Genomic DNA, 26257 nt, shown 5'->3' with positions numbered 1-26257 from the left:
ACAAAATCATGAGAGAAGATAGGTTAAAGAAGAAAGTTGCTTGTTACAATTTTACTGTAATTATCGTAATTTTACGGTTATTTACTGATTGTTCGAACAAAAAAAAAGTATTCGAACTATTTTACAAGTCTGCTTAATTGATTGTAAGTATAATTTTATGGATACATTTATTTTATCTCAATGTATTTTACGAGAATTTTTATCGTGTATTTTATCGCTTTTGGCGCCATCAAGAGTTCCGACGAGAAACTAGGATCGTTAAACTGCTTATTTGCTTATAATAATGGTTATGTATAGTTCATGTATTACCATTAAACCTTAAACGATAAGGTGAAGCAGCAATAATGAGTTACCTGCAAGAGCATGTTGTTTCCGAGTGACGATTTCGAGTGTTCCATGCTACTAGACTTCGGTATGTTGCTGGGACTCGTGCGCACCTTATGCTCAGAGTTATAGTCGTCCTCATCTGGCTGATTCAATAGTTTCTTCAGTATCCTATGACTACCCGAGTCGCTGTTCATATTGTCCTGACTGTCCTCACTCGGGCCCTTAGTCAACAAATTTCTGAGTCTACCGGATTCAGTGGACACAACACTATTGTTCTGAGTTTCAACAGCGATAATGGCGGCACTTCCGCTGCTATTACTGTTGTTACTGCTGGTCCTGACCGTCGCGCTGTCCATCGTACTATTGCCACCTGCGCTACTATTGTTGGGACAACCACTCTTACTAGTGTCCTCGGTACGTTTTACGTTCGTAGTGGCATTACCACCAGTGGTATTGCCACCATTGCTACCACCGTTGTTGCTACCAACACCACCAATGGCGGTGTTGCTCAATGTGGCTGTCTGCGTGGACTCCTGAAGAGGACTGAAGGGGAACGAATTGCTGAAGGTATGAGCGGCGCTGACCGTGGTTGGGCTGAACGGACGTAGAGGACTACAATGGGGCGCTACCGCCGAACTAGAGAAGGTCGTTCCCTGCGGACTCGGTGACGCCGTTGGGGCTGGCTGCGAAGGCGGTCGAGAGTTCGGTGGTCCGCTCGCTCTCGATTCCGGCCTATCCGTCCATCCGGCAGTGCTGTCCAAGTCCCACGTAGAAGTAGGGAAGAAGTTGAAATCCAGCTCCACATTCCCCGGAAAGTGGTTGAACGTATTACCGGCCGCGCTTAGCGAAGTGAGGGGGTTACACGAATCACTACCGCTGCTGTTGCTGCCAGCGACACCCCCCGTGCTAATAGTGATCGAGTTCGAAGACGTAGCAACGTGCGAGGCAGCCGCCATACTGCGAGCACTGATACCACTCACTTGACCGTTCAGATGCGCGACGGACATCAACGGACCACCCACGTTATTGTTATTGTTACCGTTATTGTTATTACTATTATTCGCGCGGTTGCTAGAGTGTCCCGAGCACACTTTGTTGTTGGAAAGCTGACCACCCTCGATAGGCATTAAATTATCCCTATTATGGACAAGAAAATAAAATATCACATTTATATTTTTCTGCTAGTTCCAATGATTAGAGAGAAAGAGAAAGAGATGGATATATTATTTGTGTTTTTTATATTATCTTCCGCATTTGTATTATTCTAAACTATTGAGTAAATGTAATGAGTAAAAAGAGCATGAAAACATACCCGATGATGGAATTAATAGCCATCACGTAGTCGTTATCGTGCGTGTTATTCATCCCTTGGAAAAATCTTGACTTTGTTTGAATCTTAAGGAACTTATCAGAACTAACGCGCAGTCGATACACAACACTCGGACTACTTTTTACTGTATTTGGGTCGTTTTTGCGCGTTTCGTTCAAATGCTTCGTGAGCGTACTGAGATCATGAGGGTGGCACAAATCCGTGAGTGACGTGCCTATCAGGTCCTGAAACAGAACATGTTCGTATGATTGTATTGTTCTTTTAAAAATTAATACGCTACGCATATACAAGAAAATATACATATGAGAGCTGAAATAAAACTAAATATATTGTATTCTTGTAAAATATTCAATTATTTCTTCAAAATATGTTCTTACCTTGGTTAGGTACTTGGAGTAAACGGGGGACAACCAACTGATGTCGACCGTGATAATCTTCCACGTAGTATCTAATTTGAAGGTGAACTGTGGAACGGAAGTACCAATCGGCTTCTCGTTTGGCGATACTCTACGCGCTACGCACATCACGCAAAGACCAATGTCTGACGACTCGGAGGACACATCACCGCTCTCCAGACGATCAGCGTTACTTGGCAGAACAGCAGAACAGATTTGCATAGACTCGTATTTCGATACTCGTTGTTGCTTCTCTTCCATAGTCACGTCCTTATCATCCGGAGGCTTCACCAAGAAGCGGCAAGTGAAAGTGCGGTTCCTGGTCTGAAGCTGCGGATCGTTCGTCCAGCCTGTGATATGCAAACTCGTCAAATGACAAATTGAACACGTATCTATTAAGGTATGCTTCCTTCAAAACGTGATATCTTAATAACTCCATTTTATTTATTTGACATTATTGAGCAAAATGAACTCAATTTCAAAAGAACTAATTGCGTTATTATTTATTAATGTTAATCGAGGTTAATATTCCGGTCTTATCTGACAGATAGATATTCATTCCTTCTTAAATAATTAAGGTGCGCTTTATGATGCGCTATTAGATAATGAATTGAATTTTCTGTTTAATTTTTGTAAGTTTTAAAGTAAATATTCTAATATATAAATAAATATTTTATTAAAAATGCATACAATATAGTTTATTCCTTTTCCCATAATTAGTAGATTTTGTGAATATTAGTTACAAGAATTGAGATATGTATCTCACAAATACTGCACAAGCACTTTTGTCTGGCTTGAAGCGCGAATGTTAATCTAATTTCACTTATTTATTGTTTCATGGAAGATATTTAGATTGATACCGAACTTGAAAATCTGTCGTAAAAATTTAATAGCTGGCCTAATTATAAAAACACGTAACGTTCGAAGGAGCAGAAAGATTCTGATTCTATTTTTAGGAACGTAAGTAAATCTATTATTTACTAATTAATTTTAATGGAACTTTAGTCAAAATTTAATTTATAACTTAAGAAATAATTATATAGTACAATATTTATATAATACAATATTTAATATTAAAATTTAATAAGTTAATGCTGTAGTTTCCAAATAGATTCTGACTACGGAAAAAATATTTCAAATATTCGTGCAAAGATTAGCAAATAAATAACGTTAAAGGATCTCAAATGCACAATCTACAAGTAAAAATGAACTAAAGACAATCTGAAACGCAGATATGAGAGTACGTGAAATAACTAATGAAGAGTGTATATGTAAATAAGCACATACGACAATAGCGATCGTGATAAAGAAGAAAGTGATAAAATTTGTCAAGACACGTATACTACCTCTTAAATTTATGGAGGCCAACCGCCTCATCCAAAAACACGAATAACAAATTGAAAAATGAACCACGAACTCTGAAGAGCAGGGTTTTTTGTGAATTGGATTACCCGTGACCTACTGATCGCATCTATCTCCAATCTACCCCATGGGTATTGAGGGTACCCCTCGAGGAAAGGAGCGCGATGCAGATAAGATACTCACTTAAAGACACAGGTAACAAGTTGGGCATGAAGTTGTTGTGATCTCCATGGTGAATGATGTTGTAAATATCTTTCCCGAGGACATCGTCCTTCGTGTAATTTATGTAGTCTTTTATGTTATCCGTAACGTATTCCACACGGCCCTCCGTATTTACAACAAATAGAAAGCCGTCTAGCGCCTGTAAAGATCGAACGATGTCAACAATATCACTGAGCATCGCTAGATTTCGTTAAATACATCAAATGCATCCGTGAGAAATTTTTTTCTATACTATATAATTCTTTACATATAACAGGTACCTCGAGTAAAACAGAGCCAACTTGATCGTTGGACAGTATGTTCGGATTCGACGAAGACACTTCTCCCTGTTGTACGGCATGACTATTGGAGCCCTCTTGTTGCCTAAAGTGCTGAATCTGGAAAAGAAAAAATGAAACAACTGGTTAGAACACCTCTCCCACATTACAGACGGCGTAAAGAATCTCAAAGTCATAATCTTTCTTTTTTATTCTTGGAATACTCCGTATATAAAAGTTGTGCAATGCAATAGATAAAGCGATATGTTATCGGTTGATAATAACATTCTGACTATTCGGTACATAAAATGTATGATACGAGATCATAGGATAGTATCTTCACCAAGTTCGGATTTCATAAATTTTGGGACAAAATTTGCGCATATTGCAAACGCTCTTCGACAATTATTAAAATAAATACATATCACACATGTGTTTACACATGTCTCGCTTAAATATCGACTGTTGCATCGAGTTTCGACGAATTACCCGCGAATAAATTGAACGGTATCAATATGAGAGAAAAGTTTGTAATTCGTTAAAATACAATGATTTAGTGTGCATAACGTGAATTAATTCTCGGCTCTTGTAATTTCAATATCGAGGTAACTGCGAGGGAAATGCTTTTACCTCACATTTAGACAATCGTCGCGTTTACTCGAACGTTCACTTCGACGCTAATGTCCGCACAAAAGCGCCGTGTACAGAAGCCTCTCTGACTACACCGCGGACGAAATAATCTTTAATTCTCTCCGTCCAAATGACGCAGCGGTGGCGGCGGCGGTGGTGATGGTGTAGTGGTGGTGATGGTGGCGCATTTCCATCGCGCCGTTCAAGTTATGCGTGACGTGATAATGCGAGAAAACGACTGACACCGCTTTTTGTGTGCATCTCGACACACGCACCTCGTCGCAGCCGCCGCGCGAGCGAAAGCGAGATACGTCGGCGCGATTACGATGCTATAACAAGTCGTTTTCAAATGATGTCACGCCGCGAATGGGACGCGCGAAATCATGTTGCGACCGAAAATCTCGCCAATTCCAATTCATGTCGTTTTTATATTGTGTGTAAGCCCGACGTGGCTGTCTGTCTGTCTTTAAGTCTTCCTGTTGATTCCAGTGAAACCTACCTAATTCGTTAACGACATGTGTTTTATCATGTTTTGATCTCTCCTCGGTCTCGTCAAATGCAAAACGCGGTGCGGTGTCGGCTTACTCTGCTTCCAAGCGAAAGTACCTTGCGGATTTGCAAACGCAACGTTTCGCAGAATTGGCTAGAACCACCCTACATGCATCGCACCGCACACGCGCTCTTCCTGGTTCGGCGTGCGCGCGGTGTAAAACACGTGTACGTGCACGTGTGCGTAATAAAATGAAACATTCGAAAATATATGAGGGCGGAACGGTTAAAGTGGTAAATTGTTGATAGGCAATGTTCACACGCGCGATATACGGCCGCGCATCACTTTTACGAGGCGTGTGATATCAGTGAAATAAGAGATGGTATCGCACGCCAGAGATACGAAACAAATAATCCGCTCGGTGGTAGGACAGAATTTATCGTTAGACATCCGGCAACGTTGTTTCTACATGTCGAAACAGATTTGTCGTTATGGAGAGGCTACCAATAGCGACTGTAGCAACGACACAAGAGAGCGGATAGATGGGAGAAAGACACGCGATATATCAATAGAGAAGTGGTAGATAAAAAATACATCGAATTGAGTCAATAGTGCGAGGAATGTTGTGATCATGGCAAGTGATGAGAAAAATACAGTTTATGAAAAAAAGTGAGCACGACCGAACGTAATGTAACGTGGCTTCCAAGTCGCTTTTTATTACTTACGCTTCGTTCTTTATTTCTCAATACTCGAGATTACTGATCTTGATACTCGAACGTTCGTAGCTCAAATGGAAGAATACGCGTTGGTGCACCGTGTAGGTGAAGTCAGGTAGATAACGCTAGGTCTGTCCTTTTTAGCTCACAGCTGGGTTGCACTTTTTGCCTTTAAACAGGTACATAATGCAAATGATATACCTATGTTTAACCTAGCGTTAAAGGGAAAAGGTACGAATGACCTGTGCGGCACTGACTCAGCTAAAAAGAACAGGCCACTTTCACCTACTGTCGCGAAAGCTGAGAAGATCATCTAGGAAAATTCCAAGCTCACGACAAAAATTGAGCGCGCAATTTGCGAAAAATCGATTCAATCGCGAATTCCCCCGCGATGCAGATCGACACATGTATCGCTGGAGTGCTTTTGCCGCGGAGAGTTAAATCTCTGATCCTTTCAGACAACTGGTCTCAAAATTTGATTAGAGTATTGCATTTTTCCAACTTTCAGATCGATTCTAGCGAGCGCTATTCGAGGAAAGTAGACTGAACAGCATCATCGTGCTACAGGAGAGAAGAATCTAGAAATTTAATCTCACTTATTCACGTAGCCCCGATCTCAGAGAGGAGACCAGAGGAGGCCGCTTCTCGGTACGCGAAGCTGAAATTTACTTTACCGGATGAAGGGTTTAAGCGAGTATACGAACCTGAGGAGAACGGGCTACGGGCCGCACGTGTGTGCGCGAATGCATGCGTGTATGTGTGCATCGGCTCGGTTTTTGTACTGTGTGCACAGTCCATTAGCCGTCGCGCGCGCGTCTGTTATCCGTCATTGCGTCAGACCGCGCTAACGAAACAACGACACCACTCAGGACTTTAGGAAGTGTCCGAGGCGAGCCCAAGAAAGTCGTTGCCCAAATGTAACGCATGCAGTGAAAGCTACGTAACTCGATAAACCACGTCGCTGGGTGCGCGCGTGCACGAGACACGTGGACGACGACGACGTGCGCGCGCTGTATTTTAAAGTGCAAATCGAGCAGCACTATCGTCGCGAGAACTTACTTTGCCCGACGAATCTGCTCGGACAACATTATTCTCCTCCTCGTATGAAAATTTATGCCTTTACACAAATAGTACCACTTCTGAGTAATATGTAAAATGTCGTTGCAGTTTTCCTTGAATAATAGCAACTATGATGCACGGACGTAAACGCGACGCTCGACGTTTATAACGACACTGAAGATACCCTTCCCTAAACCCCAGTTTATAATCGATAGTTACAAACATAAATCCCACGTAATTTGTCAGCTGACCATAAGCAACGAATTAACAATTCTGCACACGTTAACAGAATAAAGCAGTTAATACTTGACTGATAGAAATTTTAAATACACACCGTACAAAGAGAACATGAGAATTCTGTATTTAATCGAAAACTGTCTCTTATGTTGACAATGCTGCCGACTGAGTTGATCGTCGATTGATCAACTTAGCTAGAATTTGAAGAAAATCACCGTAGGTCCAGTGAGTGTTCAGGTATTCATAATGTATTCAATATTTGTTTGTAAATATTATTCCTGTAAATAATATAAATATAAATCAAGTCTAAATGGGAGCTTTTATATCGTTTACATGACGTCGAACTAACATTACGATTAGTAATGTAATTACGTCACGCAATGTCATCACCGTGAAAGGAATCGCGCCGAAACACTTTCTCCTCGCGGAAGATCGTTTCGTGCGGCAGAACATAAGAAACGATTCAACGCGCGTTTAAGATTATCTCTCCCTCATTTCCATTATCAGCCGCAGCTTCATTATCATTCTCAACGCGACTTGAACGACGTAAAAGCGCAAGTGGAGCACATCGCATTGTACTGGGTGTTCAACTATGTGTCTAAAGGGATTTTAAGAACTAATTCCTCAAAAAATTCGAAGTCCAAACTCTGTCTCCGTATTTTCGACTAAAACGACTTTAAATCATTTCGATAGCGTTTAATCATATTATAAGCTCTATATTGGTTAGGTATAGCTTATGATGCCATTAATCGCTTGAAAACGCTATTAATTCTTATCTCAAGATAACGCATTAGATTCGAAAACATCCAGAAAGGCATTACCCGTTGAAACAATCGACGATAGGATATCTTCTCTAACAATAGATTGTCCAACTGAACTGTCCGAGCTGATGCAAACTGGTGCAACGAGTGTGACAAATATATTTTGTAATCGAATCTTAAGGTCGTTTTAAGTTAACTTTCAGATGTTGTACGAATTATTTCATTGATTATAGAATATCTGAAGATGAACTTAAGATGATCTTAAACATAAAATCCGACTATGGCCGGTATTCATAGTCGAATCTTATTACAAGACCGTCTTAAGTAATGTTTTAAGATGCGAATATGGCTCTGTGATTGAGTGTTCATGACATCTTAAGACAGCACTTAAAATGATCTTAAATATAAGATCAGACTATGAATACCGACTTATGAATATTGTCCCTGAAGTTGTCAGGATCAAGATCTAGTTGTACCCTCATAAAACTAGACCCACTTACCGCGTTCCTAGTTTACAACGACCGTCGTCTCGGGAGAAGATCGCGTTGTCGCGAATTACTATTTCAGACGATCCAGATACGGCGCCAGCAGTGTCTCGACTCACGACGACGACAACGAGCGCGCGCGCGGAATTATACGCTGCCGGAATTCCTGCGTTACCGGCCGACCGGAATTCACGGTCGCGTGGAAAAGGCGCGTCCTTGAGCTCGTATCTCGCGGCGCCGATAGATCGCGCAGCCGTAATCGGCACAGTGCGATCTGAGAGTGTGCGGCACATAGCGCGGCCGTCGTGGCCTCGAAAAGTCGGTGACTCCAGCCGGCGCGGCCGAGTCCGACAAACGGTGTGTATATGTGCGACGTTGCCGCTAGTCGCTCCTCCGCTGGAAACGGCGAACGTGAGTGTACGTATATATATATATATGTACGTACATATCGCGAATGCACACACGTGTACGGGCGTATGTACGTATACACGCGGGAGTACGCGGAGTATGTGCCGCGCGCACGTTTCCCCTGACGAGCAGCGTCGTGTCGCGTCGCGTCGCGTCACACGTCGCCTGTGATAAATTCCTCTTTGGTTTTCCGTCGTGGCGTTTCCACGATCTCGCCGATCGAACGGCGAGAAGAAAAAGAAAACGCGACGACAAAGAGATGTCTTCTCTTTCGAGCCGCGAATAACGCACATCGCAATCTCAGGGGCGGCTTAAGGCTATCGCGATAAGAGCCCCCATTTTAAGAGAGAATAAGAACGATTAAGGACGAGAATAGATAAAGCTATCAAGAATTTCCGAATTAAATTTCGTGATTTTTGATGTGCGTAACGTGAAGCAATATTAGAACTTCGCACCTTTACCGGATATGTAACGTAGAGTAATATTACAATATCATACTTTTTGCTGGACGGGGCGCAAATTGTATCGAAGCCGGTCCTGCGCGACTCCTTCATCCTGATGATGTCGTCGTCATCGCGAGCGGAATCTCCAACGGTCCGATAAACAAATAGCGAGATATCAGGTGGAGGGGCAGCAGGGAAGCTGTTTATGAGATAAGCGGGTCGAGAGAAGCTGCATGTGTATCTTCTCGCTAGAAATTTTCAATTGACTACCTCGATCGCGTATCGCCGGGCCGCTGCGCATAACGCCACCGCGCAGATGACGTCACAAGGCGAACTCTCGCTCACGTTCTCTCTCCCTCTCTCTGCCTTTCTTTCCCTCCGTTTCTCTCATTTCCTCTTTCGCTCAGGTAGCTCGAGTTATAGCGGCGCCGTTTGGAAGGTTTCCTATTGGCCTCGGTGACGTCACTCAAGGTCACGTGACAAACTCTCGGGATGGGAACAGCGATTCGTCGCGTGCGAAAAACTCGACCGTCCACGACACGTCTTTTTGATTCGCAAGACGAAGAGTGCGAATCCTTCGTGACGAAATTTCTCTTCTCCCTCTCACTTTCCCTTTTCTCCTTACCTTTTTTCCAGTCGACGATGACGACGGAGAGAAAGACACTCTTCTCATGGCGCGGCTGGCTCATCGGTATTGTCTGTCGCACGAGGACTCAAACACGTGCTTTCCTGCAAATGGCACGACTAACATGCTACACAAGAGAGGACAGACGGGAAGTCGATCCCCTTTCTTCCCTATACCCCTCCACCATGCCGGTAGCGACAATCGGTCGGTTGGTCGGTCGGTCGGTCGGTCGGTCGGTCGGTCGGTCGGTTGGTCGGTCGGTTGGTCGGTCGGTCGGTCGGACGAACGCGGCCGAACACAGCTTGCAGTCTACGAACTACGAAACTCGGCCGCGCGCAGCAGCTGAGCGCAGCTGTATGAAGTTGGCCCCGACACCACTGCGAATTCGATTCTCGATTCGCCCATTACCAGTCGTAACATTCGGTTATGGGTATATCATTAAGCAGTCGCGAAGATGAATTTCTGGAAGCAAAGGCAGCTCGCACCATCTGCCAAACGCAGCTCGAATCCCTCGGGAGACACCGAATGGTATCAACACTTTTAAGATATAGATTAGTATCGGAGACTTGTCTGACTTGCGCGTAATTAATATAATATCTATATTGTTGTTGAGTCATATTTGTCAATAAATCTGTTCCTAGACAGGACAAAAGGGACTTGTTAAGTCTGATATCGCAATTTTTAAAATGTTGGGTAGCGCGTGTCGGGAAAATGCACGTTGTGCGTTTTGATAAGTAACCGGTTCTTTTTTGCTGCACTCCTTGTACAATGAGACATATTAATGACCATGGACATAAAGCCCGATCTACAATAGATGGAGTAAGGAGTAGGAGTAAGAAATAAGCAGTAAGTAAATGGACCAATCACAATCGATTATTCTTGAATCGTGAGAATGGAATTGGCCAATTTGCTCACTACTTTTTTATTTCTTACTCCTACTTCTACTCCTTACTCCATCTATTGTAGATCGAATCTAAGAATATAAGGACGGAACGAAAAGTACGATTATAGACGAGGCACTGTGAAGCCTAAGTCCCGATCTATAATAGGTGATTTAAGCTTTAAGAAATTGATCAATAACAGTCAAATTTGAGGAGAATAATCGACTGTGATTGGTCAATTTCTTAAGGCTTACTACATCTGTTGTAGATCGGAATTAAAGGGCAAGAGGGGTCGCGGCCATGTTGGTATAGAAATTTTGTATAAAAACAGCAACCGTCATCATTTTAGTATATCAACTCCATTACAATCATTCCCTTCACCCTTTGGGCTTCACCCCCGCAACAATTCGCTCCGTCCATGTATTCTTACGTCCATGTTAATGACGTCTTTATTGAGTGTAAAAAGGTGTTGATGTGCGTGCCACCATAGGCTCTCGGATGCGTATTTATCCGAGGGGACCGAATCTATAATACACGTTGAGAGCCTAGAGGTGGCGTACACGTTACACTTTTCTACACTTAAAAAGGACACTATTAATACACTTAATCGTACTAGGTTGCACCAGTTCTCTTCTCTTCTTTCTTCCATCAAATGTGCACCTGTTTCTTTTTAAGTAAGCAAGTGTTTATAACTCAGCAAAAAAGATGTACGGTTTAAACGCTTTTCTCTATATATTCCAGGTCGCAACCGATCCAAAGATCCAAAGAATGTTTTCGAAAAATTCCAGAAAATAAATAAACTATCAGCTACGTAATTCAAACTGCATCGAGTAAAAAGTATTTAAACCGTTTTGAAATCAAGAGTATATATCTTGTTTTCGTTAGAATTTGGCGCCCTCTTCACGTCTTAATAGTGTTTTCTCGAAAACATCACGCGTAATATGTTTCTCTTTGTGAGACGAGCCAATGTTGCTCGGCCGTATTTGAGAAATAAAGAGAAAAAGAAGAAACCTCTTAAAATTTCAGTCCGAAGGCGCGGGGCCTTCGTTCGCCATTAGACACAGTTACGACACATTATCGACTCCTAAAATTTCTAGGCTCCAAAATCGCGGCCGGTCCGGACCGTTGGTTCGCCAATGGGGAAGCGCACAACCTCGGTCGATCGTACCACCGACTAGTGAGTCAAGGGCTTAGCCTTAGCCGGCCGTTATGCAACTGCTGCTTCGTGTTTAGCCAATGATCGCACGGCCACAGCTTAACAAAGGCCCCGGGACCCGTAATTATCGGTGAGTATCGTTAGCGAATTAATCGCGTATCGGCTGAAAAGAAATATCGTAGCGTAATTGCGTCTTTGACCTTTCGAGCGGAGCAAACGATGCGATCGTCGGGCGGCGATGGTAAATAAAACGGAAACGGAAAATCGAGTCGAGCTTATCGCAAAAAAACGTGGAACTGCAAAATGCGCACGGCATTGCGCGAAAATATATGTAAATCATGCAAATCAGCCTGAAAGTGCAATTAGACTCGAAACAAACAAAAGTATATAAAAGAGTCTGTCTGTCTCTCGCGTCGTCTCATCTCGTGCGCGCACAATCGATTCTTTTCTTTTGTTGATTCAACTCGAGCCAAGAAGACTAAATACGCGAACGTCACGCTCGGGCTTCGATCTAAGCTGGGAAAGACGATAGAATAGCCGCCAGGTGAAAGAAGCGGATCGGGTTGCGTCGAAAAAAGAGGCATCGGGCTGCCCGAAAAATCGGTGAGGTCGACCGAATTCATCAGGTCGCTCGAAATCTCTCGGATTACTCGGACACCTCGTCCGTCTCGAGCAGCTCGAGCGAAACGCCGGGTTATCTGAACGATGTCACGACCGTCTGCGCCGCATATAATACAGCGCAACTGTAATAATACGTGTGCGGTGTGTTAGTGGGCATACTTGTTGCGAGCCTCGCGCTTGCTTGCTTGCTTGCACGAGCTCTGATCAGTTCGCGAGTTAATTTTTCCTCAAGAAAAATATTGAAACAGCGGTAGTTCTGGAAAATTAGCAGTTAAAAATGTATACCTAAACTTTCACAAGAGAGAATTGACGCAAGGATATATTGAGAAAAAAAATATCGGAAAAATATTTATTCGGCTAATTAATTCAGGTATTAATAACACGCTTACTTATAAATCCAAGTTCTTTTATTTAAATAGAATAAACAATCGTGACAATGTATTATCAGTATTATCGAATAAGTATTTTTCACTTCTTAAATATTTTTCTCTCAGTGTAGGAAAATCTCATGCGATTTAATGAAAGATGTCCAATTAATCATTAAAATATTGAGTGTTGGCAATGTAAAAACTATGAAATTGACGCGTTTAATTTATTTATCGTATCCGCGGAAGTGGAAGCTTCGATGAATCAGCTCGACTCGCGAGCCTACTCTTGAACGGTAAATGGTATAAGAAAAAATACACAGTCACACGCAATAATTAATTGATACCCTCGATAGGGAAAAGGATGCGGTTTCATTAGTCATAAATCTGTCACGAGCACGGCTGATATATTACGCAAATATCAATGATGATGGTTTCATCCTTAGATCGGTTGTAATCTCTCTTCAGAGGAAACTTCATGCAAGATGTAATTACTGAGTTACATGTCGTTGAAAATTAAACAGTTGCGATGAGCAACTTTCGAGAGAAATAACAGGAATAGAAGTGTCCGCATTGATTGTCAATACTGCCTTAGAAAACGTTTAATTGTCAGGCTGTTTAGCGCCGAGATTAAAGTCTCACGGCGGATATTGCGAACAAATATTCGCGAAGACGTAAGACTCCTTCGGAAACAAAGTCAAACCTGTTTGGGATATTTTACACACAACAATCACCGTCACTACGCACATTATCTTCTTCTCTGACATTTACAATTCGAGAACACGAAACATTATGAACATTAAAAATTGCACTGAGGGGATACTGTGTCATGTGAAATTTTACTCATTTTACACACACGTGTGAGAGCTTCTGTGTTGAAACTCAACATAGAATCTTTTACACACACGTGTGTGTAATGGAATCAAATTTCAAGTTATATAACTTGCTTATATCTAGCAGTACATTCCGAACATAACAATAAATTGAGTTATAGACGTAGAGATTTGCAACATTGCCTCGTATTTCGCAAGGTGATTGGTTGCTACCGAAGAGCGCTGGCGTATCGAAACCCGTCAAGAACGAGTTTTTTTTTAATGTTACGAGAACTCTTCTCATTAAGCCGACGATGTAATGTCACTTTCGAAAACGCCGTCCGCGTACCTCCCTCCCTCCTTCGTTTCGTAGATTGTCGCGGAAACACATGTGTCATCTATAAAACACGACGACCTTTATGAGATCCACCCTCCCTACACCGCCCGCAAATCTCCCAATAATCCTGAGTGCTTTTCCAAATATTTCACCGGGTCTTGCGCGCGTGGGTTTCCTTTCACGAACGCGCGCGATCCGCAAACAAGGCCGATCTACGTTCGATATTTACCGATCGATTTTTCCGCGGGAAAAAAGTAGGAATCCCGATAAAAAACAATCTTTCTGGACGGCCCCTTCTGTCTGCCGTCATCTATTTACCTAAATTATACGGGACGTATAATCGTCCTCGTACCTTTTTATTTTGGATAAGAGGACACAATGTACATAAAATGTGTACGCATTTACTCGAGTCGAGTTACTTAAAGGACTAGGATCGTGTTATTAATCTAAGATATTTTATTGTTCCTATCCGGCAAGGAAGGCTCTGTATAAAGTCTCCTTTGGCGACAATAAAATCGCCATTTTCCCTTAATACCAAGCAGTTATCTTTAATTTTACGGCCCGAGAGAACAATAAAACTGTATATTATTCTGCGAGCAAAATGTGAGTGTTTTCTATGAATTTTCAAAACTCTCATTTTAACTAATTAAAATTTTAATTTTATCTCCCACTAAAGTAATTATATTCAAGAAACTCGATATAAAATGTATTAATATTTAATATAATTTATTAATATATAATTTATTAATATAATATTAATTAATTTATTACATATTAATATAATTTATTAATATGTAATAAAAACTGTCAACTTTTTCGCCACGTATGTCACAATGACAAGAATTACGTTTTTCTTTCTTACTTATCCTTTTTATTGCTCTATGATATTTTTGCTTTCTATTTGCTCAAGTGTTTAAATATTGCCATCCGCGTAATTTTTCTCGTTTTCTAATCCTGCCACTCGCACACCGATACACGCTTTATCGCCGGGGAAGAAAAATAAAATATACGATTGCAAATATCGCTGGCATGCTCCGGCATGCGACGGCGATGTTGTTATCAATCATCGATACACAAGGGAGAGACGAGAGAGAAATCTGTCTTCTTACCTGCTCGACGGTTTTCTGAAGGATCTGACATTTGTCAGTCTTGCCAGAGCTCATGTCCGTGGCGGAAATCAGCTCGGCAAGCTCATCGATATACAAGTTCTCTTGGGTCCGTCGTCTTTTTTCGTTAAGGCACTTGTTACTGCAAACAATCGAAATGGAGAATTAACGCACTTACGACGCCAGACGAACAACGCTTTAAAATTCGATCGCCGGTATTTTCGTGCGTGATATATAAAACCGTCTAAAAGAGAATCAAGTTCGAGAAAAATGTTGTACTTCATTATAATGGAAATTAATATCGAGAAACATGCATAATAATCGATGCACTGGCAGAAGAAATATATAAGAAATGAACAATATTTATTCGGCAGATATTAACAACACAATTTTTTACTTATATCATAATTTAAAATATTTTTCAATATTAAGTAATAGATTAAATATACGTTTTCTTAGAACCCTAAGCTTTTCATGAAAGCAATTATTTATTCTATATTTAAATAAAAGAATTTAGATTAAAATAAATATGTTGTTAGTACCCACACTCCGAATATAAATATTTCTTATTTTCTAGATATTCCTTCTTTCACATAGTATAATTATATATAAGAGTATCAAGAAGATATTGTTTTAATAATAAATTAGAATGTTCGTTCTACAGGAATATGTGAACTTGCAAAACGCTACTGAACTCGAGACAATAGGGAGAGAATAATCCCGTTATTAACTTTAGCTGTTACCTGGTCGTCAATTCGCGCTTTGTCGCAAATAAGAGACCGGCGTTCTTGTTTCACGAAGAAAATCCTCACACTCGTTAATTACTCAAGTAAACCTGATAAACACACGGGACACACGTCGCTATTACTTTTACGGCCATGATTTCGCCAGTTTTATCGCGCCCGAGAATGCCCTCACTCGTGATAAGCAAAGTGGCCGGTCCGTCCAAGAATGCGTAACACACTCGTAAATCCGCGTTCCGACACAGCGCGGTGCGCCGTTCGCGTTGCGCTTTTAACACTTTGTTGCACAATTTTAATAACAGATCCCGCTTAACCGACTTCCAGCTGCCCGGAAACGACGCCCGAAACAGCGGCCGCTAACTCTCGCAAATTTATCGAGCGCATCGCGAGTTTGTGTCTCGGCGATGAAAAAAGAAAGAGAAAAAAAAAGGAAAAGAATAGTCGAGATCGAAATTTCGCGGAGAGCAAACACGCGCCTCGAATGCGTGCGAGAGAACTTGTGTGCTGGTAAGTCTCGTTACTCAATCGCGACTCTCCCGTTTCAGTTGAGAAAACATCGCGGCGCCCGATTGATCGTTAATCACGATCGCGACGAATTCGTCGTTGAGATAAGACGCGGATTCTCCGCTGCATCCCGCAAATATCGCGTCGCGAGATTCCAACGAAAGAGAAGAGAGATTCGGCAATTTTTAACGAAGGAAAATCATTAGATGCTGAATCAACTTCAGTCCCGTTGAAACGCTCGGTTGACCTTGTGTGACGTCACGCCGGCTCGGCAGTGACTCTCACTTTGCTAACGCTACTCTGCTATTTTAATACCCCAATACGGCTGTCTTACTACCTCCTCGCCGCGTGTGTGCTCCTCGCGACAAAGTGAGCGAACGAACGTCGCCAGATTGAAACCAAGAGCGATGCAAGACACGGCGAGCTCGATTTTGCGCGTTGCAAAAGTCAGAGAGACGAATCTCGCGCGGGGAAATTGTTATTTTCCTGACTAAACGGGATATTGAAAAATTCGCCACGAAACTCTTACTTTTAACACGTACGATTTTCCTCACTTTGATTTTCCTCTACGATTACTAATTAATCATTCAGTCGTAACGACGTAGAAAATGTCAACTCTCTATTAGAGAAGAAATTCGTTTGATTTAGCTTTTTGATACTTTTATATGTGATAACAGTTTCATTTTACGAATGTTTCGCAAAATTTAGAAACGCAAGTCGGGCCACTCTTCCGCAAGTTTGTTAATATAATAAGGACAATTGTAAGAATAACGATTGAATTTTCTGGATGTTGAGTGCAAACGCAAATAAAGATGCAATTGACGCATATAATTTCGTGAAACTTCATTGGGGCGCGACATTAAACAAATATTACTTTGATATTAAAGTCTGCTCAATCGGTGGCGAACGCTCAAAAACTCACGCGTTTATGTTTGCCATTAATAATTCGATCGGAACGATAAGCTCTTTAGCAAATTGGACGGGAACGGATTGCGGCATGGCTGCTGGCGTGCACGCATCGTCGAGCATTTAAATCAGGGGTTCCCAAACTTTTAGATCTCGCGCTATGCTTGACACTTCGGACAAGACCCGTTGAACAAAGATTCAACAAGAAATTAATATTCCAACCCAGAACTGTCGTCCTCAGTCTCGCCAAATCTGCCGAGTTTCCTCGAGCTTTGCGAAGCAGAGTTCCTTTTTTTCCCTGAAGGACGTTATTCGATAATTATGAGTTATCAGCGCTCCACCAACATATCTTTCTAGAATTTTTTATTTTGCTCACGTTAAGTCAATTTCATAATTGTACCGACATTAGAGAAAAAATCTAAATTTTCCTAAGTAAGGAATGAACCTGAACACTCACGACGTGCAATTTAAACCTTAACTTCAAATATATCACGACTTTTCTCCCGTTTGCTGATACCTCCGGTCTGAGAACCAATGCTTTAAATATCGACATTGGAGTTTCGATATTTGCCCTCCGTTAGCTTGCGTTCGATAGATATTGTGATTATTCTCATAAATAATACCGCTAATTACCGATGCCGGCGCAAATCGAGTCACGTAGTAATGAAAGGTCAAGTTATATAATAAAAAAAGGAGGATTCGAGAGAGTATTGCGTGCTTTTCATTATCTATATAAACGTAATTTAACGTTATCGTTATTATAATTTCTGTCCTGTCGCGACGTGACAGATAAATGAACTCCTCCGATAAATGAAATTGTATGACGCAGATACGCGACGTAGATCACTTCTTTCTAGAGAGTGCCGCGTTCAATGCCAAAACGTACAGAACGAAACGCGAGTACTTATCGCTCACTATACCGCCCAAATTGCGGATCCGAGCTCATCGTATCTTGAAGCGCGACAAACGGCAGGAAATTGTACTCACATCTGCGACTGAGGCTTCGCATCGGATTTCTTTCTTTTCTTCGTAATGCTGCCAGTAATCGCACTCATTTTGACCCACAACTGCGGGTCTTGCAGTTCACACGGGCCAGGCCTGCAACACAAGAGCGAAATTCGCGATTATAGGAACACAGTACAAACGCGCGTCAAAAGCAATGTTTCAGTACAATAGTCTCAGTAATTGCAACAGTTTCAAATACAATTCTAACGATGCATTTTGCACCTGCTTTGCGAAATTAAATAAGTTCAAGGAAATATGCATAGAAATTGGCTCACACCGTTTAAATGTACTTTCCGAATTTCTTGGAGCGAAATTTCACTGTAAGAAATAGAGAAATCACTGTAAGTGGCCACCGAGTCACTCGAATTCGATCGGTTTATTATTCGTATAGATTAAATTCTCCATTTTGAATCATCGAGTAAATATTTTCACTCGAAATCGAAAAGTGAATCTGGTGTATACTCCATCGTTGCATGAACATATTTATTTCAATCGACTGAAATATTCAGTCATATCGAGCCACTGTTTCAGCTAAAGTGAAATATTCACTCTCCCGAATAGCGATATTTTTACCACAGCTTCGAGTGAAAATACCGCCACTTTTCACTCGTTTTGAAGGGATTCCACTTCAAGAAATTTAGAGAGTAGGATACATGTTTAATGCGCGCACGCGACTGATAGGAAAAAATTGATCGCCTAACAGAAGATTCTTCAAAAATGCTCGATTCAATATCGCCGTCTAGATATCGACACCGAAATAACATTGATAACACAATAATCAGATCTACTCGAACAGTACCGAAAAGAAGAAATAAAATACCGGTTTTTCATAGAGCATCTGATATCTGATATCTTTCAGATATCTGAAATATCCCTATCACGTATGTCATTGCTTCTACTGAAGATAACTTCCACGGAATTTTATCTCATTGTGAAGACGAACCGCCTTCGAATAATTTGCTGGTGCTTAACTAATTTGATGCACGTGGAGGAAAGCCGCGCGTGCGGTCCCTCTAATCTCTCCCGCCTCCCTCCTCTGCCATGCGTATCCAGATTCTCCGTCACGTTACATGCACACACAACGCATATTCGCGTACGTGCCGCCACTGACGTTTCTCTCCTGCTCTTCATACTCCCGTGGCTCGTTTGCCTCGAATCGATGAAAGCACCTCCGAGACGAAGCACATTATGCTCGGTAAACGGAGTCGATAAAAAGGACTTTATGAACAGTGAGCTCTCGGCATTATTGAAAGGAAATCGACGATACCCACGCGTGCCCGCGCGCTATCGACAAAGCGCGCCATCCGGAAAAATTGCCGAGTATCGAATTGTTCGGCGATCGAAGACAATACGACTTACGTACTTGCGCGAGTACCGGTTATACAAAAGTAGCTCTTTACCTAAGGGAATATTTGGGGAATATAATAAACTCGAAAAATGCGTCAAAAATCAAATCCAAAATTTATACTTCACGTCCAAAAGGACTCTACTTGTCTGCGAAAGTAAATTTCTTTTGCCACGAAAAAGAATTTTATTACACGTAATGTAATTTCGATCTTTTGTATACCTGAAATATAATAATACATATAATAAAACACTTTTAGACTGTGTCACAAATGATTGAAGAGTGTCATGAAACGACAAAAGGGCGGACGCAGTTTCACATTGCGAACTTTTCCCAAATATGTCTCGCATGGTTCTGATCAAGAACCATTGATACCAATCAATTATCTAGCTTGTATAAGGTTACGTTATCAGGTCTTGATTATTAATAAAATCCTAGAAATTAATAATCCTTATTATTAATGTATAAAACACTATGTCTGTCTGTATATTCCTAAATCTTTTTGACCAATCTGGACCAAATTTTGCATAGTTACTCTCTAGGACGCTGCGGAAAATATGGGTTACTGTACAATCTGGACACTTCATCTTGAACATTCCCCTAATTTCAACCTCTTGACACTTTGTAATAACCGAACAACGCCGGATAGTTTTGGCTAGTTATTAATAAGATCCTGATTGCCATCCTGCCTCGCACGATTTATCAGATCAACCCGATAACATCACCTTATACCGATTCCTTAGCCTGATCAGGACAATGATGAGGTTCTAATAGAGTTCGTGTACTTTCCAAATGCCTTCTGAGCTTTCGCATATCATACAACCTCGAAACATCTACCTTATCGCGCGAGATCATTTCCTCTTTCCGCGGCGAAATCGGATTCACCGGCTACCACCCGCTATAAATACGCGCGACGCAAGAGCGACTCGAAATAATGCCTCGGACTAACCGCGATGTAATGCAGCGTGCGATTCCTTGAGATCGTTTTTTTTTCTGTCGCTCTCTCTCTCTCTATCTCTCCCCCTTCTCCTCTTTCTTTCTCTCTCTCTCCCTCTCTCTCTCTTTCCCTCCGTCGGTCAGTTTATCATCGCGCGAATGGCGCGGCGAGGCCTCCCTTCGCCCTTTGTGTATGCCTTTTCGGTTCGTTTCCCCCGAATCGATAAAATTCCTTTATGGCGACACACGCCGGCAGCGTTATAATAAACCGGGGAATCGGCCGCTAACGAAGTGCCTAAAGATAATACCCGCGCGCGCAATAATAATAAATGCTGCGGAGCACTACAGGGTGTGTATGTCTATGTACCGGAAGTTAGCCTGTGTCCTATACCGGACGCGTGTCTCTGCACTTTCCCTCTATTGCGTTCCCTGCAAGTTGCTGAATCTCGATATCGAGTAGCTCGACAATTAGATTTCATCCTGAATCGTCAAAACACAAAACCTCGACCTGCTCCTCGTGTTCCTCAAGAATCCTCCGATTCTCGATACCACTCGACCAGCGCGCCATGTCTCGTCGTCATTGAAATAACGAGCGCTTCAGACCGCTTTGTCTTATTGTCCGTGACTGAAAGATCATGGTTAATTCTAGGACACTCTGTATACATGTCAAGCAGAACAAACAGAGTCATATTGTATCAAGGCGCTCGTCTGAGATAATAGCTTACGCAGCTTTATACGCGAAATTACTTGTTTGCTCCGCTTTACACAATCGCGATAGACGTAGATTCCACGTGAATATCTTAAGCCCGTATCAGACTACGCATGTCGAGTGGATTACGATTAGCAACTACTTTTTTACCAATCGGAGCAGAGCAGCCACCAATTGAGATTAGTGGCTGCCGATTGAACAACGCTCTCTATTTTAGAGTCGTCAATCCGACAAACGATCACTGATGTGATACGAGCTTTATAGCGCGCCGACGCGAGTGAATAATCGATTCACCCGCGATTTCCCGCGAACTGCAAATCGTGCGTAGCTATCGCGAGCGATAATAGAGGCCACGAGAGGCGACTTGTTCTATTCCCTATAAGATACCGCTCCCTATAAGATGCAATGAAAAACAAGAGGCTTAAGTAAAAGCCTCTTGAATTTTGATGTACTACACTGAGGGAAATGTCTGATGATACTAACCAGAATTCTATTTAGGTTTATCAAACGGTATGGTGAATAATCGTGTAACAAGATATTTAGTCAATGATACCAAACTATCTGGTGAGCGCATTGTCTAAGTAGTATTACAGTAATGCTTAAATATGTTTACCAAATCGTCTGGTACAGCATATAATTGATAATTGAAATAATAAAATCTAACCATATTATATATATATATATATATATATATATATATATATATATATATATAATTTTCATATACTTACTGTATATAATCTTCATATATTTACTTCTAAATTCGTCGACATATTTTAAGAAATTTCATTCTTCCAAATATCTGACGGTTTCAGCTTCTACTCTTTTATAGCACCGACGTCTTTACAAATTAATATAGATGAAAAAGGAAACATCGTAGCGAATAACAATTAACTATCGCGTCAATAGTATCACACGTCTAGATAAAATTACTAAACTGTCTAAATATCTACAACTAAATGTCTCGGTATTGACTGCCAGATGCGTCGAAGCATCGTAATCAGAATATTGAATATGTGAACCACATATCGCATATAAATTCACCATATTACTTTCATAAGACGAGTATAGTGTCACTCATCAAGCTATTTCTCTCAGTGTACTTGATTTTAAAATATCACTGATATGATAGTAGCTATATTGTTTATTTTAGAATAAACAGAGCACCGTCTATTATATTTAATGTAATGGCTAAACAGGGACTAAATCACAAACCTGATTCCACATTTCAGTGAATAAGCAGCCGAAACGGACCAGTGTAACCAGCTAGAAAATTTTATCTAGCCTTGTATACACACCACTTGGCTTTTGACTCACAGGTCGGCTGGTTACATTTTTACTCGGATGGATACACTATTCACAGCGCGCTCGGGCGAACGCGTTACCCCCCTGGCGCGACTCGTCGTAGTCGTTCGTTAATTTATCGGCGTGCCGATAACGTGATTAACGAGTTGCAATGAGCTCGGGTTACTGTATCAGAAATTAGACACATTACATCACACCTTTCTGGTCAACGCGCGCGCATTTTTACTTTTCAGTCGCTCGGATCCCACGGAATAACGAGACCGTTCTTCCTCGACTGGACTCTGCACAAGCTCTTCGTTACGTTTGGATCGAGCGAAGACGAATGCGACTCAAGTGCGCACACGGTGCCTCCTCGCACTTCGCACTCCTTTCAAGAATATGATAATGTTACGCCCATACGTGATTACGCTCTCCTTATCGTCCTCGCTGGTTTATCGCGAATGGAGAACACACGAGACGTCAGGACGGCAAAATAATTATTTTCTTTCTCATTTAATTCAACCGGTCGTGTGTAAAATGGTGTCTGCACTGGGAATTAAATTTCGTAAAGACGAATTAGCGCGCGCGTAGGAAGGCAAAAAGATTCCGCGAGTTCCGCCTCTCCCTCCCCCCTTCTCTTCCTCGTTCCGCGTACGCGCAGTGTGTGACAGCCTTTGAAATCCCGCACAAGCGGCACTACTGTGCACACACGCATACCAACTAAACGCATTCATTTTTCTTTAATGTCGCACGTTACCTCGCTGGAATTAACACCTGATTTGTGCGCCACGCTTTTTAACAAGATTTAATTCACGGTTTGATCGATCGCGAGGAGATATACGTGCAGTGTTGAGTATTAAAAAATGACAAAGGCTGGGAACACGAAAAAGAAATAACAACGGCGCAACTCCGAAAAACTGCGATGAAGAATAATATTTCTGCGCGCTCTGGCCGACAGACGGATGCGTAATTTTACACCCAAAGGCGTGCAACATAATTATCAACGTCGGATCACATTGTCGGCGCAGTACACGGGGAGAATATTAGAGTTTCTTTTCATATAAATTCTTTTCGATTTTAATATGTCGCTTCCGAACGGCATCTCTGAACGTTAGGGAGAGGAGAGTGTCGTAGGCATAGAACAGGTAGCTCAGTGGTTTAGAGCAGTCGTCCGGCAAGCGAAAGACCCGGGTTCGAGTCCCAACCTACCAAAACCGTGCTCTCGATATTTTTTCTCTCTCTGGAACGAAAAGATACGCAGATCTCGAACGCACGGCGTCCCGCCGCCACCTTAGTATGCCCTTCTCCTTCTATGGTAGATCCTCCATGGCGCATTGCGTCCAAGCACTCGGGGGCTGCCAAAAATTTGGTGTCGACCCCGGAGCTTATTTGTATTATTTGCACCGGATGAGGAAAGGCAACGGTGGAAACGGGCATACATGGACAGCAGGTCTTAAAGGATAGCAACCTTTGACTTTGAGAGACTGACAGCTGTACCATTTGGTACGGTAACATTGTTTCTCTCTGTAGTCGCCGTGCGCTCGGGATCGCGCTCAGAGGATGTCGCTTCCGAACGGCATCTCTGAGCGTTATCTAGGGAGAGGAGAGTATCGTAGGCGTGGGACGTCAGGTAACTCAGTGGTTTAGAGCAGTCATCCGGCAAGCGAAAGATTCAGGTTCGAGACCCGGCCTAGCAAAACCGTGCTCTCGATATTTTTTCTCTCTCTAGAACGAAAAGATACGCAGATTTCGAACGCACGGCGTCCCGCCGCCACCTAGTATGCCCTCCTCCTTTTATTTAGTAGCGCAAGAACAGACTGTCAGTTTGTTGGTTCATCTTGCTAAAGAACACGATAAATTTTGTTTGGAAACATTGCAAACTTCTTATTATTTTTTAACACTTCTAATTATTTTTTAGCATAAATCATGATTAGTAAATATTTTATTATTTCAATTATTTCGTCCCAAAAATGTACGTATCACATGTGAAATGCAAGGATAATCAATCACGACAGAATGTCGATCTATTTCTCAGCTACAAAATTCTATGGTAATCTTTAGCATAAAATCCTCTCCGTGCAAAAAAAAAGGGAAAGAAAGGAAAGAAAGAGTAATACGCCGTCGCACGCGACGTCTGGTGTCTGAGAGTGACTGTTTTAATTCGAAAAAATCGACGATAACGCGCGCACAAGCAATCCTTGCGTCACTTCATAATCGGTTTCGGATTTCGGCACGACGTGACAAAAAATCGGCCGAGGGAATCGTAAATGTCCGCGCATAAAATACTGCAATTTAAAGCTCGTTAGTCGGTAAGCAGCAACCGATTCGGCCAAAACGCGTTCTCGTGTGTGCGTGAGCACGTGTGTGTACGTTTAAGAGCCAGTACGTGTGTCGCGTATGAAAAGTCATTTCGACGAATTCAGCATTCGAGGCGTGCAACATATACGGCGCGATATGTCTCCACTAATTATTGCAGGCAGCCGCGTTAAATTTTAACGGCGAATTCCTCGATCGTTGCGCAATCGACTTTTCCCCCGAGTAGGATTATTCGGAAATCACGTTCGCGCGATCGGTTGGTCGCAAAAAGCCCTCGGCGAATCCGTGATCAAGCGAAACACGCACACGCTCGAGAGCTGTCAGTAATTGATAAATATTACTCGCATGACATGTTGGCCGATCGCTTAATTAACGCAACATTTGGTTGCTAATTAACCGAGCATACAACTTTTACGAGACTTTTCCTCAACCTGGATCTAATCGAAAAATTTGCTGCAGTGATTTACGCGCGTGACGTATCGCCGAAATGGCTTCGAGTCTTCCGCGAGTGCCACTGATTTCTCAATGAGAATGTCATTATAAGAAATATCAAATTACACGTGCAGCGATATAAGATTATCGGTAATTACTTTAAACGTTGTCAAATAATTGCGTAATACTCCGCCGTCTATAACCAAACGCGAAATTATTATCTGCTACTCTCATGGTCAGCAGCAATCGAAATCAAGTTCGCAAGTATCCAACTTTCGACAGTGTTGCTCGTGAATCCTTCTCTTTTTTTTTTCTTTTATTTTTCACAGTCAAAGTCCCCCTTTTGCCTCTCTGTCAACGAACGAAAATTCTCTAAATTCGATAAACGCGCCAAATCGTCGAGACCAGCGAGATAGCGTTATTATCTTGAGAAAACAAAGTCACAATGACACGATTGCCCTAATTCTCTTGACCCAGAATCGTCAAGACCAACGTCCCACTAGACATCTAGCATAAAAAAAAAACGCGAGAGGAAAGAAAATAGATCAGATCAAGACGGTTTCGCCGCGATGACGCGTTCCACGAAGGTGAAGAATCGTGTCGCACCGGGCTCGAGCTGAAAGAGACGAAACGATTGGAAATTCCGAGATGAGACTGGAACAGCCGCCGCGCACGCCAATGTTACGACGACGGTCCTCATGGCAGCGTCGCGATTTCGCTATCTCTAAAGTATACAATCGCGCGAGGTGAACGCAACGCGACGTTATTTTTGCGACGTGGAACAAACGTAGTCGCGTTCGGCGAGTTATTATATGGCGCCATTTGAATTAACGAAACGCTTATCAATCGATCGATCGAATCGCGAGCGTCGCGTTCGAAACGACGCTACACGGAGAGAATGTCATATTTTTCTTTCGTATGAATTTTAATTTTACTATGCTTTACTATGCTTTCAGTAGTCCAGGCGTAGACTGTCAAATGAAGTCTGTCTTGTTGAAGAACATAGTGAATTTCGTTAGAAACATAGCAAGTGTTTTGATAATACATTTCAG

The 26257-nt window shown here is 42.1% G+C and overlaps 1 protein-coding gene across 7 annotated transcripts in view; it reads right to left on the bottom strand.

The window, feature by feature from the left end:
• Nucleotides 1-26257, bottom strand: part of LOC116845424 (nuclear receptor coactivator 3) — a 140607-nt gene that overhangs the window by 19517 nt on the left and 94833 nt on the right. For all 7 annotated transcript variants that reach the window (XM_032818091.1, XM_032818090.1, XM_032818085.1 and 4 more), the window contains 7 exons: nucleotides 18166-18276; nucleotides 15029-15167; nucleotides 3897-4013; nucleotides 3598-3775; nucleotides 2035-2402; nucleotides 1640-1881; nucleotides 354-1464 (listed from right to left, as the gene is read on the bottom strand). In XM_032818091.1, coding sequence (XP_032673982.1) covers nucleotides 354-1464; nucleotides 1640-1881; nucleotides 2035-2402; nucleotides 3598-3775; nucleotides 3897-4013; nucleotides 15029-15167; nucleotides 18166-18276 — 2266 coding nt within the window. The remainder of the gene's footprint in view (nucleotides 1-353; nucleotides 1465-1639; nucleotides 1882-2034; nucleotides 2403-3597; nucleotides 3776-3896; nucleotides 4014-15028; nucleotides 15168-18165; nucleotides 18277-26257) is intronic.

Source organism: Odontomachus brunneus, unplaced genomic scaffold (genome assembly GCF_010583005.1).
Source record: "Odontomachus brunneus isolate Ranch 3 - 2012 unplaced genomic scaffold, Obru_v1 Obru_scaffold_052, whole genome shotgun sequence".
Lineage (NCBI taxonomy): Eukaryota > Metazoa > Arthropoda > Insecta > Hymenoptera > Formicidae > Odontomachus > Odontomachus brunneus.
The sequence above is the reverse complement of the archived record's forward strand: the minus strand, read 5'-3'. Positions and strand labels throughout refer to the sequence as shown.